The sequence below is a fragment of the Camelina sativa genome, chromosome 15 (assembly GCF_000633955.1).
Source record: "Camelina sativa cultivar DH55 chromosome 15, Cs, whole genome shotgun sequence".
NCBI lineage: Eukaryota > Viridiplantae > Streptophyta > Magnoliopsida > Brassicales > Brassicaceae > Camelina > Camelina sativa.
This window is the reverse complement of record NC_025699.1, coordinates 3,026,076-3,046,208: the sequence shown is the minus strand read 5'-3', so window position 1 is coordinate 3,046,208 and position 20,133 is coordinate 3,026,076. Positions and strand designations below refer to the sequence as shown.

Here is a 20,133-nt window from a genome sequence, read left to right as displayed (position 1 = left end):
AATTATTATCTTTGTTTCTCTTTTGTTTTTATTATCTGATAACTACACTCTTTTATCTTGAACAATTTTTATTTCATAGAAGTATAACATGTAATAAGTTTCCAAAATTTTGGTAACCAAAAGAAATAAATATTGGCGAATCTTTATCTAGCTATGATTTTACAATGCAATAATAAGTTTTACAGCATGCATATAATGTTAATCAACATATGAAATTGAAAAGAAAAAAATGTAGTTGGGCATGTAAGGTCTGGTGTACGTTAACATAAAGATTAAAGAGTATGGGAAATTGTCAGGTTGCCCAAATAAAATTAAATAGAACAGATACTTACTGTACAACTGGTCATATATTGATGCTTGGGATATTTTTCTAGTGTTTTTTTAAGACAGAGTCATTTTGATGTTATTTATGTATAATGTATGGCTTTGATTCTTAAAATTCTCTACCTCCTCGATATTGTTATGCTGGCGGAATGTTGAGATATTCTGATAGTTCAAATTAAAGGATTGAAGATTCAAATGGAAACTCCGAGAAACTGTGTTGAATGTATATCATAACTGATAGGTATCATATGTAACTAAACAGTCCTTGACTCTTTATTGATAATGTATTTTTATTAGTGTATAGTTATCAGTCCATATATTCTGAAGAATCGAAGATATTTAAAAACAATTTGAATATGAAACGATATTCATTTTTTGATTCGTATTTTTTCAATTTGATTTTTGACTTTTAGAGTTTTGTAATACAGAAAACATACATATATAGTACAGAAGATCATTAATGGGTGGGTTTGGATGTATTTGGAAACCAATAAAAGTGTTGTAAGATAGAAGACAAGACCAATAATTGAAAGAAATAAAATTATTATCATATTAATATTACCATGTTCAGTGGAACATATATAAAAGAGGCCCATTTGACACATACGTTTCTTTTGTCAACAACCCATATGTTTTGTTTACAAACAACAACCTACATATGTTAATGTTATTACTTTGTACGAATACGATGCTTTTTTCCAAATTAAATTAAAGTTTCTCACTAAATTAACTATAACTAAAGTACTTTGTATTCGGCTTTGGCTGGTTTGTACTTTGTATAAGTGTTTTAGTGCATATGCAGTTTATTTTTCATTGAATCTTTTACATAATCTTTTATATAATTGTATATCCATTTTATACTCTAACAAACCGAGTTTTCTCAATTTAGCAAAAGAAAGATACGAATGTTTAAGCTCCAAAATCTGATATCTCTGTAAAATTAAAGAATATTAATGCTTCTATTCACAAATGGAGAATTAAGTTTCTCTCTACTTTGAATCATTTTATGAAGGAATGTAATTAACAGGCTTAATAAATGACCGAGGTTTGAAGTCATTTGCCTCACTGAAAATAAAAACGTGTAAAGCCTAACAAATACCATTGATGGGTTATAAAGTACAATGGGTGACTAGGAAGCCTTAAATAGGATATAAACTTGCTCTTGAGGCCCATTTGTTCGTCGAAGCAAACCCTAGAGAATGAACCCACATATCTCCTTCAAGTGAATGATCAGATTCAAATTACCGTACGTAATTAACGTTGTGAAGTAGATAATCATAAATGTATAAATGTACGTAATGATCTAGATCATGGCTTTTGATATTTATGTATTTACAAGTTTTATACACACATATGTATCAAATGAATATAAATTTAAAATCGGAAGTCTTCCATATATTTAAGGATCGGAGATGAGAGAATATTCAGTCATTTTATGACTTCCGTAAGTGTTTATAGCATGTTGAACTTTCTTTTGTGAGCGCATGATAACCTCTCGAAACCTCTAACATAATTTGGTCTCTGATGATGTGATAATCCGAATCAATGTGTTAGAATCAGATGGAAAACTGATGAAAACCAAATTCTGTAAGAATAGACCTCGAATGAGTTGTAATTCCAAGATTATACGTAATTGGGATCAATCACAGTCACACATTGATGAGATTCCCAAGTGGGAGGGGTGTGAGGTGACTAAAGCTATAATAAGCTGGTCCTAGAGCTGATGATAGAATAAGCGATCACCACACATAGAAGTAGTGAAGTCGGTAATATGCACATGTTAAACTTGAGAAAATAAGATCTCAGCAGAAGACTATAGAAGATAAGGAACTTAAACAACCTAAACATTCCTTGATATACAGGAAAATAATCTCTGGACGCTATAAAAACAAGTCTTAACATCATGTGTCTTAAACCTATGCTCATGTATTTGTTTATTTGCATTGCATCTTCTTATTAGATGCTCTCATGCTCATGTTTTGATTTGTTTTTGTGGTTTAAAAGCGGTTTACGTCCACAACATCTTCTCTGTATGTGGCCAAGTGCTGGCATGGGCACAGTTGGTTCATGGTTGTAGCCACTAGCCAATCTTGACAATTACAAATATTTAAGATTCTTTAAAGACATGCAAATATATTAGTATAATCGGCTTTGGCTGACCTTGTATATATAAGTATTGAGTGCATGCAACTTATTAACATTGAATATGTAATCGAATTAATATATTCATCACTCTTTCGTTTGTTTCCAAAGAGAATCATTATAAGTAGAATAATTACTACTAATATACGAAAGAATGGAAGAGGCCCATAAAAATACCAAAGACGACGACGACCGAGGCGAAGCGAAGAGACAATTGGAAAATTAAAAACGTGGAGAGGGTGAGAGACCCCACACTTGACTGCTCCTTCCCTCATTGGGCCACTTCCCTCTCCAAAGGCCATTTCTTTAATTTTCTTTCTTCTTCTTAATTTTTTTTCTTTTTAATTTCCTTTTAAAATTCTTTACTTTCTTCATTAGTCTTTTCCTTTTTTGATCACACACACAACCTATAGCATTTTGCTGTTTAAGTCTTTAAGAGGTAAGGTGACATAAAACTCTATTTTTTAATCCTTCGAAGGAGTACACGACTACGAGAGTGAACATAATTCATTCCGGCTATGAAGCATCTTTTATTTAAATATACCACAATTTGCCTCTAACAAAAACTGTAGCACATATATCACAAAATGTTTTATGTAACTTGTAATCTGAGTGGAAAAAATATCACCTAAGACCCAATCTGAGATTCAGTTTGATCTTAGATCAGGTTATATGTATTCAAAGTTTTTTTAGGGATCCAAACATTTTGATTTGAAAACAAGGATATGATCATCACTAGATCTAAGTATTGAGCTATATAAATATTACAGAAGTGTAACTCACTCGCCTCTAAGCTTTAGTAATTTGCTTAGTTCAGAAATCAAAACACTAAGCAAACTATATAATTGGGTTGATCTCAAGAGTATATGATGAACAAAAAGACTTTTTTTCACGGCAAAATAAATCATAACAATAATAAAAATAAAATAAAATAATAATCATTGAAAATTAATTAATTCTTAACGAAACAACATTTAACTTATCGCTGATACTAGATTTGTCATATGTGAAAATAATTAACAGATTAATATTCTCCAAGATCAAAAGACGATTCTCTGGTACTGATTTTTCCTCTTTTATTCGTCATGTTGCGTGTTCGCCATAGAGATAACAAGTATAATTAACAAAAAATCATCGATTTGAAATCAGCAATTAAAGGGAAAAAAAAAACAATAATAGATAAACGACCTATTTCTTTTATATACACATGTGCAAGCACTATACCAAAGATTTACATACATAGTATAATCAGAAATACGATCATAAGTAACAGAATACTTTATTTCGATCTTTTGTATCAACGAAAACATTAACTTCAACCATATTTGTTCCTATATATCAACTTGGATTATATTTGTTTAGTAGTATTATTTTTTATCATTTAAAATATGTATTATATCTACTTACTGTATATAGTCCTCGGCAACGTTTGAAAAATTTGACTAACTAGATTGATAAAACAAATATTATAGAGAGTAGATGAGATCAAGTCCGACCAACTACTTAATGAAATGACTCGTTCGACTAATATGAGTCGTGATCTTTGAGACCTAGTAGTTCTAAAATCTTTCTCGGGAATTATACCATTCGATTTGCAGCATCACATGATTAAATTAAATGCATAACTGGACCGTCGTAATAGAAATCATTAGTTAAATACAACTATACACTTATTAAAACGAACGATATAAATCTTCGTAATAATTACTACTAATATATATCAAGAGACAGTAAAGGATTAGGTCAGTTGTGGATAGCAAAATCTGGTCTGAAAAAGAAAAACCCGAATATTCGCATAAACACCAAAAGAATAAAAACAAAATAAATATTAATAAAAACCTTATCCGTTCCACGTGCTCTATTATTTTTATTTGTCCCACTTTTTTTCTTCTCTCTCTCTCTCTCGTAAAGGCTTTTATCAGGTGTGGTCGAAACTAGACGACAAACCCATGCACCTAGGTAGACCTGGACCCTCCTGACTTGTCACGCCAAGTCACATTCAATGCACTGCGAGAACTACGTTACGTGTCACTGCCACGTCGATTGCTATATTTATTATAATACGTTATCCTCCACAATCAATCTTCACGTCCATTTAATGACCATTAGATCTTACTCTACGGCTATCAATCGAAGCCTTATCTGTGTGTATCTGTCCCACTCGATCATTACTCTTGTCTGTTTTTTTTTTTTCTTCACAATGTTCATTTTCCGCGTAAAATTTTTCCTTCATCGTAAAATCTAGATTTTTTCTTTTTGGGTTTAATTTGTTTGTTTTTGTATCACAACTTTTATTTTATTTCGAACGAAAAAATTCTAAATAATGGAATTATATTATTCTCTAGAATGTATGGAAAAAAAAAATCGAGTTAAAAAATGACACGTGGGTTAGTTTTATCGTGTTCGCACAAATAGACGGCCACCGACGGCACTATCGAAACCGATGGCACGACACATGACGGTGTTAACGGCGGAAGATGACGGAGTTAAGTTGGCTGTGCGTTTGTAAGGACCAAGCCACCGCGTTTGCATATAACGATTCTTCCTCCACGGGGGAAGCGTCAGGCCACGGCTCCTAAGCGAGATCCTCGCGGCGTCACATACGAGCCGCAAGATCCGCTTCAGCTCGTCTCCTCTTCCCACGAAAACCGCCGGAAGCGATTGAAGCACACGCGCGTACTGTGCCGTCGGTCTCGCGATTTGGAACCGCGACGCGAAATCTAAGTCGACGATGTAACGTACGGTCTGAGACGAGGCTGATGAAGGTGGTGTAGTAAACATGACGTCGATAAACTCGTGGTTACCGGCGGTGAGTCCGCCGGAAGATCTCCATTTGGTTTTGCAGATGGCCGCATTGTGGCCAAGCTCTCTGAGAATAGACATGACCTTACGCAATAAAACGGCACGCTGTTCGTGCTGAGATCCGAGAGACGACAACACTTCCATTGCTCTCGCCACGTGAACCAGCACCGTTCTTCCGTATGAATCTTCTCTAAGTGAGTTCCTTAGAATCTTTGCTATATCGTCGGCGTAGTCAGGAAGCTCCGCTCCTTCCGAGTCAGAATCCGAGTCGGAACCTGAATCTTGATCGCACCAGCGTGACTCATCATCATCGACGGTTTCAACTTCATCTTCCAAGAAGCCTTGTACAAGATCGGAGAGACAAGGTGAGTCGTCTTCTTCTTCGTAGTCTTCGATTCCGTCGCCGGTATGTTCGCTGCCGCTGCTAAAGCTACATCCAACGAGACGAGCCCTAACCTCATCTGCGAGTGGATCGGTGACACGTTTTGCTCTAGAGAAACCCATATCAAAATGTATAAAGAAACACGTAACTCGAACTCTTTTTTTCTCGGTGAGAAGTTTTAATAAGAGAGAGAAGGATGAGATGGGTTTTTATAAAAGGTTCAAGAACAAGAAATGCGTGGAGAGAGAGAGAGAGAGAGAGAGAGGAGTTGGGGCTCCGAATATTCGAAGAGAAGCTTAAGTTATTTATACTATAGTTATTAGATATGAATAAAGAAATAAAGATGGAAGGTGCATATTATAAGAAGACACGTAATAATGGGGAAAAGCAGAACCGGAGGATATACGATATACCACTTCTTGGTTACTAATAAGCATGACGACTTTTGGGCCGATGGGTTAGGCAAGCAAAGGCATATCCCAACAGGCAACGGGTATTTAGGGTTTTATTCCTCCTCTCATTTACATTTTTCACGCTTCCATTATTATTAATTTCTTTAGTTAATGTTATAATTAACCTATATGGACATAGTCGTAATGTAAATTGTCACGCAGATATTTTACTATTTTCAGATTTTGGATACCGCATCGATGGAGATGGATCTTTGGTTCGATAGACCAACCACCGATGAGCCTTCCGATGGATTATATTATTATAAAGCATTGAAGCGTCCATGTTTAAACACGGCTAGTGACTCTATTACCTATCAATTAGACAAATATAGTTAAGTTAATAAAAATTAGAATGATTATGATCATTTTCGTACGATTTCTCATAGATGTGCATGTCACTTCAAGTCATGCATTCAATGTTCATCTAACAACTGCATGCACTAGACTCCCTGTCTCTCTATCTCACTAGATGGAGTAGTTTTTGAATGATAGCTGGCCCAGGAAGGTTTCTCATAGGTTCCAGTTCCACATCCATTATTTATTTTTCTGCACAACAAAAATAAAAATCACGCTTTCATCTACAAGTTAATCCTAATATTTCACTATTATTGTATGTGAAATGCGATTGAAAGTTCATATAGACAATTTGTTTAGACAAAAATAACATAGATGGAGATATGTATGTGTTTTACATTTTATTAATTGAAAAACTAACAACTCCATGACCCATGCTACGCCTGGTTTAATTTGACCCAATAATAATAATAATAATTTCACCTTCAAGTTTGATTTGAAAACTATGATATATGTTACGACAACAACAGCAAAGATATCAGTTTGACCAAATATCATAAAACTAAAAAACATATCTAGATTTATATTAACCTCCAAAATTATAAAATTAATAATTAACTATGGTCGTTTAGCGATTGAAAGTTCCACTGATTTTCTAGAAACAAAATCTTATCGTATGTCAACCGTTCCATTGTAAATACTAAATACTAAATAGTCTTAAATGGTTGAGAAAAGAGTATAAAAATATCTAGATTAATTTTGTTTTCAGTTAAAGTTTTTACTCAAAAAGAATTACAAGACAGATGTGATAAGTCTTATCAGTTTGTCGCTATAAAAATTTACAAGCAGATTGAGATGGTAGGAAAATAAGGGTTATCCCGTAAACAAATTACAGATAGAATTTACAGGAAAAGAGGACACGTGACAGAGAGATAGAACAAAAGAAAGGGAGGAATATGATGAATTGTGGTGGGGGCCAAATAGGTCGAGAGATAGATGATTGCCAAAGGGGAAGGCGTAGGGCCAAAAGAAGAAGAACCAACCCAAAGAGACTTTCACCTTTGTCTCCCCTATCCTCTTTTCTTGATTTAATCCATTTGTTTTGGCTCTTCATGATAGGGAAAGGTGTAGCTAGCTGCGTCTCTCTGTAACATTTTTTAAAAAACTCTTCTAAGACTTACCAATAATCTTGTTTAAGCCGAGCATATCCTTTAAACGTGATCCGTTTTGAGTTCGAAAGAAAAATTTATGGTTGAAATGGAGAACAAGTCAATTTATGACTCGGTCTTTATTTATTGGTTGAACGTAAGATATGTGTTAGCCTGCGACTGTGAGGTATTAGAAACAAGCAATATCTTGGGAGATCAGTGAAAGAGAGAATAAACTATATATAATAAAGCCATTGTCGCCTAAGCATCCATGCACAAAAATTCATCCGGCTATTTTAAACTGACAATATCTTCCTTCTTCCATTATAATTGTTAGTCTATTCATATAAAGTAATTAGTACCAACAACGTAGGGGGAAATTACACCAACTGAGGGGGAAAGCTCCCATCGAATAACTTTTTGCTAATTTAATGAAAGAAAAAGTTAGAATTTGGGAGGTGTGAAGAGTTCTCAGAATGAGGTAACGAACAAGTGACAATATCTAATAATCTCTAGTAAGAACAAGAACGTGACAAGTGGGCTTTGTTATTTGGTGTCTATTTATGCTCGTTGTCCCATGCAGGTTGCCGTATACTATTATTAAAGACGAACCCAAATCCATATACTTGTATATTATCGTAACTTTTATTTAAGTGCGAAGAGTCAAGGGATTTTTTTAGTTAAATCGTGAAAATTCTGCTAGTTTTAGAATAAATTACACTAAGGAGTAAGGATGGTGCCAAAAAGCACTCCATCCTAGCCGTCTATACGGAACTCAAACATCTTTCCTAAATCAAGTTATTTATAATGTACACTACAAAAATGAAAAATGCAGAATAATTCTTTATTAGACTTGCATAGAATTAGTAGAAAACATTTACCTAGAACAATTCATCTTTCGAACAAAACTAAAGTGAACTCTTTTTGCAACAAATCAGAAAAAATAATGTCACGTATATATTTATTATTTTCTTACATTAACTGATGCAACCAATAATAATAAGGCATAGCTCACATAATTGATTGTGGAAGTGGTGATGTACATATTAATAGTTTCAATTTTTGTTCTTAAATAAACAATTTATGCAAACATCTTCATTAATTAATATCAAAATGATATGAAATTTTGTACAGTATCAATATTAGTTCGTGACTTAATGTCCAGCTCCAATCAAATGATGTTTAATTTTCATCAGTTTTTTTAAGCTTATGTTATAATTTTAATAAGTTGAAAATACTGGATATTAGGAAAACCCATATAAGTCTGGCCTTCCTTCACACACCAACAATCAGAAATGATGTTGTCACTGACTGGAATACAAGACTGGAGAGTACGACTAGAGAAACATTTTCGCATAGCTCAAAGTATTGTAGATTATATTTTATCGCAATCTTATGCAGCCAATGGTTTTCCAACATGGTTACATGAACTCTTTGGATCTGAGAGACTCTACCCCACTCTTTAATATTTGGTTTACGTCTCTTTTTTGGCCTAAAGTATTTAGAACCTATTATTTTTTGAGGGATAAGTTGATTTTGTTTAATTATTTTCCTTTAGTAATTTTGATCAGACTACAAAGTTACCTCTTGTAATCCAGATGGCAGAAATAAAAAATTAAAGGAAACCCCATTTTCTCTCTCGTGGATGGATGAAACCCGTTAAATTCCTTAGTGGGCTTAGAAATTGAAGGCCCATATTAATAGAAGAAGACCACAAGACGCGCTCTTATTAATGCAATCGATGTTGGACTATATAGATGATTAGAGCATCTGTTTCATCATGCGTGACGTAGGTGTGTGTGAATATTATTTGTGATAAGATAACTGATACGAGATCTGATCCGAAGCATCTATATTGTTTGAAATGTAGCTGTATGTAAGAAAAAGCTCAACGTGTATATTATCTTTCTTTTCTTTTTTTCTTCTTTTCTTCTTTTCTTCTTTTGACGGCGCTCAAGGTTGTACTATTATATATACTTTATCTCATCTGTTCGTATGTATATCTCTTTTTGTCTTTCCTATCGTAAAAAGTCGGTGATATGTTATTGAAAACGTGTACCTGCCTGGAACCTGTTTGAACACAATGAGTTTGAACCTGTTTGGTCAACTGAACTCAGACAATCTATTTTGCATGTTACTGTAAAATTCAGGTAACACAAACAAAACACTACTTTTTAAGTAAAACTTGACATATTAGCCACACTAAGGCAGCACTCCAATTAACTAATTGATGCGTTCCCTTAGTAATAAAGATGACTCTTTATGTACATAACTTATAGTATCTCTCATTCATTACATATGTATTTGTTATGTTGATTTTCGTATTCTTTTAGACTAACAACTTACGTATAAATGTATAATGTGGTGTAACTAAAAGTGCATCATATTATACACTTGAACCTAGAAATATCATAGTTTAAGAGAAAACAAGTGTGGCTGCATTTGCTTTCGTAATATATTATTGTCTTCTTCTATGATATTCGATCAAAGAAAGAGTTCAACACTTTTTGACATACAAAAATCAACACAAGAACCGGCGATGGTTAAGGAAACATCGACAAAGGAACCCATTCGTCAAAATTAGTTCGTTAGAAATAAGCTTAATGTATCAGATTTGTTTTTGACGTTTTATTACATCAACTAAACGTCCAAGGCCCTTCTTCCTTGTTCCTAAACCCAACCATCCTTTACGGTCCGACACACAAAGTATTGTTTATATTTTTATTTATTTATTTCCATTTATTAGAAAGTCATTGATTGGTGAAATATTTTAAAATACAGATTTTATTAAAAAAGTATATAAACTCCTCATTACTGCCATTTACGAGCTTCCCTTTTCTCCTCTGTTCTTCACTTTCCAAACTTTTTTATCATTCTATTGGACGAATCATTTCTGATCTGAGTTTATTAACTAATCACTCTTTGATCAAGGACTTTAAAAATCTGCACTTTTTGATTTTCATCTTCACTTCCCTTAGAATTGAGCTCCATGGAGAACGAGCTGTTTATGAATGCAGGAGTTTCACAACCGCCGGTGATGATGACGTCACCGTCTTCTTCTTCGGCGATGCTCAACTGGGTTTCGAGTTCGACCCAGCCAGTAGACCCGAGTCTCAGTCGCAATCTATCACGAGATTGTTTGTTCTGGGAAAAGTCAACGGAACAGAGCATCTTCGACTCGGCTCTGAGTTCACTCGTCTCTTCACCGAACTCTAACTTTTCCGGCGGAGGAGTAGCTCACGGAGACAATTTCATCATCAGAGAGCTCATCGGAAAATTGGGTAACATCGGCGAGATCTACGGAGCTCCGGCGAGCAACGGAAACGTCTCCTCCGCCTCGTGTTACGCAACTCCGATGAGCTGCTCTCCACCGCCGCCGAGACATATGATGGTGACGAAACCGCCGACGCCGTTGGCTGAATTCTCCGGCGATACGGGGTTCGCGGAGAGAGCTGCGAGGTTCTCTTGTTTCGGTAGCCGGAGTTTTAACGGCAGAACTAACCCACCGTTCCCGATTAATAATAATAACGTACCCGTCGTAGCCAATGAGAAAATGCCACGTGTCTCTAGCACCCCAGCTCTTAAGCCTCTCGCCGGCGAATCTTCCGGTGAAATTTCCCGGAAAAGAAAAACAAAATCCAAGCAGAATTCTCCTTCCACTGCTTCACCATCCAAGGTTCATCCATAATCAAAAGCTTCTCAAATAAAACTTTTTTATTTTTATTTTTTTGTTAAATGAGTTTTGTTTATTCTCAGGAGGTTGAAGAGAAGGAAGATTCTAATCCGAAGAGAAGCAAAAAGACAGAAGCAAACGAAGACAAAACCAAATCAGTTGATGATGATCCTTACAAAGACTACATTCATGTCAGAGCTCGACGTGGTCAAGCCACTGACAGTCACAGTCTCGCCGAACGAGTCAGTTACCTTTTTTGTCTTTTTTTTACCAAAATTAACCTTAAGGTTTAATTATGTTCTGATTAGTTGGGTTAATCATATGCTCAATCTTAAGGTTTAACAATGTTCTGATTAGTTGGGTTAATCATATGCTCTATATTGGTTGGAATTTTAAGTTATGTGTTGTTTTAAAAAGGTTCGAAGAGAGAAAATAAGCGAGAGAATGAAGCTGCTTCAAGATCTTGTCCCTGGATGCAACAAGGTTAGAGCTTGATTAATTAACTAATTAATTCGTTTTTAGTTGTAATGTAGTTGTGATTAGAATAATGATATTTTTTTAAAAAGGTTACTGGGAAAGCACTGATGCTGGATGAAATTATAAACTATGTCCAATCATTGCAACGACAAGTTGAGGTAAATTAATTTCTCATTAGATTATTTAGTCCACTTTAAAACTCTTTCCATTATTTCATAATCACTTTTCCAAAACAACTACACGATTTCGAATTTTCTAATTTTCTTAATCTTAATTTCAATTATGGTGCAGTTCTTGTCGATGAAGTTATCGTCAGTGAACACCAGGCTGGACTTTAACATGGATGCTTTCATGTCAAAGGATGTAAGTCACCGTCACACTTTCTTTTTTTGTTTAAACAACATTAAAAGTAATTATAATTTGACAATTATTATAACAATAATTACTTTGTGAACCAATCGTGTGTTTTTAAAACTTTTTAATTTTCTGACAGATATTTCCTTCAAGCAACAATCTAATGCATCAGCAAGTACTTCAACTAGATTCTTCAGCAGAAACCTTATTGAGTGATCATCATCACAATACAAATTTACAATTGAACCCTAAAATTTCTTCCAATAATTATATAATGACACCATTGGAACCTTCTGAAACTAGAAGCTTCGTTTCTCACTTACCAACACTTGCTCATTTCACTGACTCTATTTCTCAGGTTTTTTTCTTCTAAATTCGTCTGTCACTTTGAACATTCTTCTATGTAAATGTAACATGCGAAACAACCTTAACCCTTTTTTGGCTTTTGTTTTCAGTATTCAACATTTTCTGAAGATGATTTACATAGCATTATTCATATGGGTTTTGCTCAAAATCGGATCCACGAATTGAACCAAGGTAAGGAAATTTAAATCATGTGTGTGTTTTATTTTTTTTCGTTTCATTATATGGACACGATAATTTAGCTTTGAGGTTTACAATATATATATATGCAGGTCCATCAAACCAAGTACCTTCGAACATGAAAGCTGAACTTTGAACCTTTATTTGTATTTTTTTTTTACAAAAAGATTAGAGTTCTACTAAAGGGCTTACGGATAGAAAGTGAGAAAAGGATTGATGGGTGTACATAACAAGAAGCTTGAATTGGACCACACCATTTGCGAATTCAGTTCTACAAATCATCTTCATTAGATATATAATTTCTTCTTTTTTATCCTTCCGATTCATTTGTGGTACTCGATTTTATTGTCATATCCAATTTATCCGTTATTATTATAATCAGATTTTATAAGCTTGTATTGTTTATATTTAAGATCAGTGTAAGTTTTAATCCCACTAAAGCTATAATTATTTTTCCGAACAACAAAACTGTTTCTATTAAACCCATTATTTATTTTTTTTAACAAAAAAACATCAAACTCTTGGAAGCGAAAAAAGAATTCGGTTCTCTCTATAAATGGCCAAAGGAAGATATTTTCAATATGTAATGATAAGAAATAAACAAGGACAGATCAAACCTATAAATTCACATTTTTTTCAATAAATTTTGGTGGTATGGTTTACGGAAAAGTCAGCAGCGTGTAGCAAAGAAATAATATATAGATGCAAAATAAGATTTTATATTGCAATTATTGAAAATGTATAGCTTCTGCCTTCCGCTGGATAGGTGTGCTAAGATATTCCAATTATAATTTACAGTTTTTGGTTGGTACATAATTTAAATTAAAACCAAAAAGTTGGTATTGAGTTTTGTTTCGGCAGGAGTTACACATAGCGTGACATCTATCTACCGTGACTAATAGCATAGTCTGATAGTCACAAACATCAAATCTAAGCAAAGCTTGACTTTTTTTTTTCTTTCTATATTTACTCTAAACTCGTGAACGTCAATTTTGAATGTTAGATCATATTTGATTGGTTTGATTTGATCGTTGGTAGTGTTAACCAGCTGTGTAAGGTGTTGTGTCATTTTCTCTATTGTCTTTGGTGCGAGTTATTCAAAAAAACAGAAACATTTAGAAAGTCTAATATGAGTGGTTTAATTAGTTAGGAGCAAAAAAACAAAGCTGATTAATTAGGATGTTTATTTAGGGATTACGGCGTGATTTATGGGAACTATATAGAACACACCGGCGTCTCTTTCCATTTACCTACTATAGGCCACAAGTATTTTTTTTTTTCAAATCACTCAAAAAACCATGTTGATGATAATACAAAGCACAAGTGTATGATGCAGATGAGATAATACTCTCGACCGATTCGAAAACAAATACAACGGTTCAGACCAACGTAACTGAGCGTATGTATCATATATATATCACTATGCAGTATTAAGAGTTTTTTTTTTTTTTAAATAACCAATCCTTGCGTTAGTCGTAATTTTGCTTATAAAATAATCGATAGAATGGGCCACATATAAAAATCTTGCTAAAGCCAAATTTACGAACCTTAATTGTGGGCCTAGTACTAAAACTTATAAAGATGTGGATTTTTTTAGTGGATTCTTTTTGGGGCGCATTATTTGTCGGCCCAACTAAAAACATATCTTCACGACTTTCTCTTTGTCACACCTAAATAAACGTTACGGCATGGCTTATTTCATAGTAGTATATTTTAATATCGATAAATTATAGTAATACGATACATTTGCAAATCTTTATAATAAAAAAAACATGATACATTAAACAACTTTTTAAAAAACCAAAAAAAAAATTGATGAATGATGACGATGTTAGAAGGGAATAAAAATCAATCGTGCAGATCGCGATGGTTTAAGTTTGATCAAATATGCTTAGAATTTAGGAGATTAAATACCGCAATCAGTGGACGTGTAATATACTTACTACACATTACCATCATCTAACACACACATGATTCGGAGTAATTAACAAAATCACTAATTATTTAATTTATTAATCAAATCTATGTGAAGAAAAAAAAAAAATGGGAGAGCAGACACACACTGGGGTGGGGGAGGAGAAAGACGTCATCTCTCTCTCTCTATTGTTAGAGAAGAGCCCAATCGTGGTTGTGTGTGTGTTGGTTTCTTCTTCTCTCCCCCCGAAAAAAGAAAAAAAAAAAATCTCAGATCTATAAACAAATCAGATCGATTCCTCGATTCCGAATCAGAGAGCTTCGTTGAATGTCTCGCTCCCAGAACGAGGAGTTTCAGCAATGGTGGAACAAGCAACGTGATAGAACAACCAATCACGACGTTCTCTACACCGGTGACGATGAATCTTTCCTCACCGTCGAAATCCGTACTCCCGTCGTTGACGAACCCGATAAAAAAGATCGGATCCGTACTCGTTCCGCTCGTCAGCTCTCTCGTCTCTACCTCCTCAAGTTCAAACAACTCGCTTCTTCCTTCCTCTGGATCGGTCACTCTTTCCTTTACCTTCTCCGCACCGCCAATCGCCGCATTGCCAACGACAACCCCCCCTCCGTATCCTCCTCCGCTCGATTGTACCGTCTCATCAAAGGATTCTTAGTTCTCGTTGTGCTTCTTCTCTTTTTCGAGCTCGCTGCTTATTTTAAAGGATGGCATTTCACTCCTCCTTCTGTTGCTTCCGCTGAGGTTGCTCTTGAGGTTGTTTACGCTTGGTGGCTTGAGATCAGGGCTTCGTATCTTGCTCCGCCGCTTCAGAGTTTGACCAATGTGTGTATTGTTCTGTTCTTGATTCAGTCCGTTGACCGTTTGGTTCTTGTGCTTGGATGTTTCTGGATCAAGCTTCGTCGTATTAAGCCTGTTGCTTCTATGGAGTATCCGACTAGATTGGTTGGTGATGGTGTTAGATTGGAAGATTATCCTATGGTGATTGTGCAGATTCCTATGTGCAATGAAAAGGAGGTAAGCACATGTATGTAGATCCTTTATCCCTATTGTTAGGATGATGAGTTCAATTGGGAATCAACCATCTGTAGCTAGGATTTGTTTCTTGTGTGGTTTCCGTGTTGATTCACATTTGAGTTCTTGCAGTTCATGTTTTGTTACCTCATCTAGTTGATTTTGATTGTAGGTTTACCAACAATCTATTGGGGCTGTGTGTATGCTTGACTGGCCTAGAGAAAGAATGCTAGTTCAGGTTCTTGATGACTCCAGTGAGTTAGATGTTCAGCAGCTTATCAAAGCTGAAGTACAGAAATGGCAACAAAGGGGTGTCCGGATTGTGTATAGACACCGTCTCATACGTACTGGTTACAAGGCTGGAAACCTTAAAGCTGCTATGAACTGTGATTACGTCAAAGATTATGAGTTTGTCGCCATATTTGATGCGGATTTCCAGCCACCACCGGATTTCTTGAAGAAAACTGTGCCTCATTTTAAGGTAACCAATCATGTCTTTTTTGGTCTCATGTGCATAGGAGATGTTATGTGACCGGTTTGCGTTATTGATTAATGATATGGGTAAATCTTTTTTAAACTATAGAGAGTAGTTATACTCTGAGTTTAATGATATTGCCAAAGGCGACATTTATCGCATAGCGTTGCTTCCACTACAATTAGGGAATGTGTGTCTTACATTGCGATTCTAGGATGAACATCTAACAAGGAGAAGGAGAGAATTTGCTTGTGTAAAAATTTGTATTTTTTAGTCAACACCAGCTTGATGGAACCTGCCCTCAAAACCCAAACTGTCAACAGCCATGGGGCAAGTGACACCAGTTACATTTTCCATTTTCGGTTGCACATATAAGTTTTGCCTACATCATGAATTTGTTATAATTGACCTTTCACATGGTATGAAGTGTGAACCTGTGTGCTTTATTGTGATTGGACTTCGAAAGCTTCTTCATTGGCTTGTCATTGGTTTTGATTTTGTCCTTGGAGCTTCAGATTTCTTACATTATTAGTTCAGGGTTTATACCTGACACAATGATACAGTATGCTTCACATACACTAGCCTTTCTCACATGACAGTTTCTGTGTTTTTTTCAGGGGAATGATGAATTAGCCTTGGTCCAAACACGGTGGGCTTTTGTGAACAAAGACGAAAACTTGCTTACAAGACTCCAGAACATAAATTTGTCTTTCCACTTTGAAGTCGAACAGCAGGTTAATGGAGTCTTTATTAACTTCTTTGGCTTTAATGGAACTGCTGGTGTTTGGAGAATCAAAGCCCTCGAGGACTGCGGGGGATGGTTGGAGCGAACAACTGTTGAAGACATGGATATTGCTGTCCGTGCCCATCTTTGTGGATGGAAGTTCATTTATCTGAATGATGTAAAGGTACTTATCTTAACTAAATTGCTCAGAAGTTTTCATTTATTCACCAAATGTATTGAACGGAACTCTTTGATCTCATCAATTTGTATTTTCCTTACTCAGTGTCTCTGTGAACTTCCGGAGTCCTATGAGGCATACAAAAAACAGCAATACCGTTGGCATTCGGGCCCAATGCAATTGTTCCGTTTGTGCTTTTTCGACATTCTTCGATCAAAGGTGAAATTGATGAATATATTGTGATTAATTTTCTCTTGCTCTCACTTGAGAATATATTATGTTCGTGAAGTTTTCATAATGATAGCTCGGTCTGATCTTAATCTGTTTTTTTCTTCCCTACTACAGGTGAGTGCTGCCAAGAAAGCAAATATGATATTCCTCTTTTTCTTGCTCCGGAAGCTTATCTTGCCATTCTACTCATTCACGCTCTTCTGCGTCATTCTTCCATTAACGATGTTCTTCCCAGAAGCCAACTTACCATCTTGGGTTGTTTGCTACATCCCTGGGATCATGTCCATCTTGAACATCATCCCAGCCCCGAGATCCTTCCCTTTCATAGTTCCGTATCTCCTTTTCGAAAACACCATGTCGGTAACCAAATTTGGAGCCATGATCTCTGGTTTGTTCAAGTTTGGAAGTTCTTACGAGTGGGTAGTGACCAAAAAGCTAGGGAGATCCTCTGAGGCTGATCTGGTTGCATATGCAGAGTCAGGTTCTCTGGCCGAGGCCACAACCCTCCAAAGATCATCCTCTGATTCAGGTCTGACCGAGCTTAGCAAACTAGGAGCAGCAAAGAAAGTTGGCAAAACCAAAAGAAACCGTTTGTACAGAACAGAAATCGCACTCGCGTTTATCCTCTTGGCAGCCTCGGTGAGAAGCTTGTTGTCGGCGCAGGGAATCCACTTCTACTTCCTCTTGTTCCAAGGAATCACTTTCGTTGTTGTTGGTCTAGATTTGATCGGGGAGCAGGTCAGTTAGTTTATATAACCTTTTTCTCATTTAAAACTAAATTGAAAGCATACCACCTGGAGAACGAACAGGACCCAAAGACCAAGTCAGAAAGGAACGAACCAACTCACTTATGGGTAACTCGCAGGTCCTTTCGTTACAGATAGATACATAAAAACAATTCATTTAAAAGTTTCTGTCTTGGGAACATTATTTTACACTCTACTTGGGTTGGTTTAGATTCTTCCTTTTGTTACGGATAGTTATTAGAGAGAATGGCAGAAAGAACAGTCGAAGAGGATTTCAAAGACTTGACGACCTGTGTCTTTTGTTGTGGTATTAAGCCAAAACTTGGTTTTTTTTTTTTTGTTGTGCAAAATTGTTGTTAGATTTTTGTTTCGGATGATGTGGCAGAAACATCTTTTAAAAGATTTGTTGTAATGCCACTCTCTCTATTCTTTTGAGCAATTTGTTGTTGTTGTTGTTTACCTCTTAAGAGATAATCTACATATTCTTTTGAAATTGAATGTTACTTTTTTCTTTTCCAGGAAAAAAACAACAAAAGTTCAATGTGTTATGCTAGTTTTGGGCCTCTTCTGATTATATTTAAAGGACCAGAATCTGTTTTGACAATCTCTTGTATGTTAAGGCCCAAGTTCACTCAGCTCTCATCTTAGAGACTACACAAAAATATAAAATAAACAAAAATATGTACAACACACGTATAATCGACCTTAGGAGTTTCGAAGCGGGCTTAAACCAGACAAATCAAAGCAGAGTTAAATGGACAATAGCTAATTAAAAAACAAAAAAAAAGTGTTGAAAACAACTTATCAACAAATTTAAATAAACAAATACATTAGGGACCGACCATGCTATAGTTGTATATATACTTATATTAACAGATATTATCTACTCCACATAAAAGAATATCTAAGAAAGTAGAAATCTCAGGGAAAAAAGGACAAAAGTACAAAAAGAAGAAGAGAAAGAGAGAGCTTGTCCGAGAGGGACTAATAATTTCGTTTTTTTGTTTTTCATTAAATAATTTGAACGGAATGCAGATACTGTATGTAAGTGTATCTACCTGTATTCGACTCGTACAAGGTACTTGTGCCATACTCGGTTTAAATTTATTGGATTCGAATGGCAAATCGAAAATGATCAGACCTATAAATTTTGGATTATTCCGGTTGAATATGGGTCGGTCGGTTTACCCGACCAGAAGTGTACTGCCTGTATTTATGATTTTTCTATTAATTGATTTTGTCATAAAAATGAGATCTCGAGAGCATAATGTCACGTCGCATCATTAAAGCATAAGAACGTTACTTTTTCGTTTTTCTCAACTCTCATTAAGCTTTTTTTAAGTTCTTTATTTCTAGACGACCGTTGAGATTTTGTCTAGAATTAAGACACCAATCAACAGTCTTTGTACTACTCACTTACATAACCTTTTCATCACATTAATCTCTCTTCTTCTTGCCAAACTCGTTTACGTACCCGACAAACACACATTTTTAAATCAATAATACAATCTTCAATCAATGTTATATTCCCTCTGTTTCAAAATATAGGATGTTTTAAGCAAAGCACGCAGATTAAGAAGTCTTTACTTTTAAAAGTTCAACCAATCAGAAACAATACTGCATAATATAAAATACTAAACTAATCTAAAAGTTGCATTGAAACCTGAAAACATCCTATATTATGAAACAACAAACTTCTCCAAAACATCTTATATTTTGAAACGGAGGGAGTACAATTTTTAAAGAACAACGAGAGTTTAGTGAGAATCTGTCGAGAATTTTTTCTTTCTCGTTTATAAATAATGAGAGTTTAATTAAAATTCTTTGAGATTCATTTATTTACCCACCTAATCTCGTTTCCTAGGAAAAAGCACAAGCGCAAAGCTCTCATAACTTTTCTACGTCATACTATTACAATTATAATAATTCCTTTTCCCAATTTCATTTCTACATATGAGATATGCTTTGATTTCTCTAACACTTTATAGAGACAAAATGCGAGAAAAAACGTTTCTAGCAATACTTTTTCTTTAAAACTAAAAAAAAAAACAGAAAGAATCATTTTCACCAAAAACATTTGTTTATACCAAAATTAGACATTCAAGAACTGGCAAGAAACAGAGTCTTTGCAATTGATATTTTTAAAAAAAAACCTAAAAATATACAGTTAACATAAAGACTTAAACAACAAGAGAAGGTATCATAGTTATCGTACACTTCAGAAATTAATCACAACAGTAA

The 20,133-nt window shown here is 35.0% G+C and overlaps 3 protein-coding genes across 3 annotated transcripts; 2 read left to right on the top strand and 1 right to left on the bottom strand.

Moving 5' to 3' along the window:
- Positions 4,779-6,030, bottom strand: LOC104744922. Its single transcript, XM_010466053.1, has one exon. The coding sequence runs from the start codon at positions 5,770-5,772 to the stop codon at positions 4,861-4,863; it is 912 nt and encodes a 303-aa protein (XP_010464355.1). The 5' UTR covers positions 5,773-6,030; the 3' UTR covers positions 4,779-4,860.
- Positions 10,359-12,982, top strand: LOC104744921 (transcription factor bHLH62-like). The gene is made up of 8 exons (XM_010466052.2): positions 10,359-11,220; positions 11,301-11,459; positions 11,635-11,700; positions 11,784-11,852; positions 11,986-12,057; positions 12,188-12,406; positions 12,504-12,585; positions 12,684-12,982. The coding sequence occupies exons 1-8, from the start codon at positions 10,534-10,536 to the stop codon at positions 12,725-12,727; spliced, it is 1,398 nt and encodes a 465-aa protein (XP_010464354.1). The 5' UTR covers positions 10,359-10,533; the 3' UTR covers positions 12,728-12,982.
- LOC104744919 (probable xyloglucan glycosyltransferase 6) lies at positions 14,647-18,355 on the top strand. Its single transcript, XM_010466050.1, has 5 exons — positions 14,647-15,541; positions 15,711-16,019; positions 16,631-16,921; positions 17,021-17,134; positions 17,261-18,355. Exons 1-5 carry the CDS (start codon positions 14,834-14,836, stop codon positions 17,891-17,893), a joined length of 2,055 nt encoding a protein of 684 aa, XP_010464352.1. The 5' UTR covers positions 14,647-14,833; the 3' UTR covers positions 17,894-18,355.

Coding starts and splice junctions, on each gene's coding strand:
- LOC104744922 (XM_010466053.1), bottom strand. CDS start 5,772: ATGGGTTTCTCTAGAGCAAAACGTGTCACCGATCCACTCGCAGATGAG.
- LOC104744921 (XM_010466052.2), top strand. CDS start 10,534: ATGGAGAACGAGCTGTTTATGAATGCAGGAGTTTCACAACCGCCGGTG. Junction 11,701..11,783: donor TTGTCCCTGGATGCAACAAG/GTTAGAGCTTGA, acceptor TTTTTTAAAAAG/GTTACTGGGAAAGCACTGAT. Junction 12,058..12,187: donor ATGCTTTCATGTCAAAGGAT/GTAAGTCACCGT, acceptor ATTTTCTGACAG/ATATTTCCTTCAAGCAACAA.
- LOC104744919 (XM_010466050.1), top strand. CDS start 14,834: ATGTCTCGCTCCCAGAACGAGGAGTTTCAGCAATGGTGGAACAAGCAA. Junction 15,542..15,710: donor CTATGTGCAATGAAAAGGAG/GTAAGCACATGT, acceptor TTTTGATTGTAG/GTTTACCAACAATCTATTGG. Junction 16,922..17,020: donor TTTATCTGAATGATGTAAAG/GTACTTATCTTA, acceptor TTCCTTACTCAG/TGTCTCTGTGAACTTCCGGA.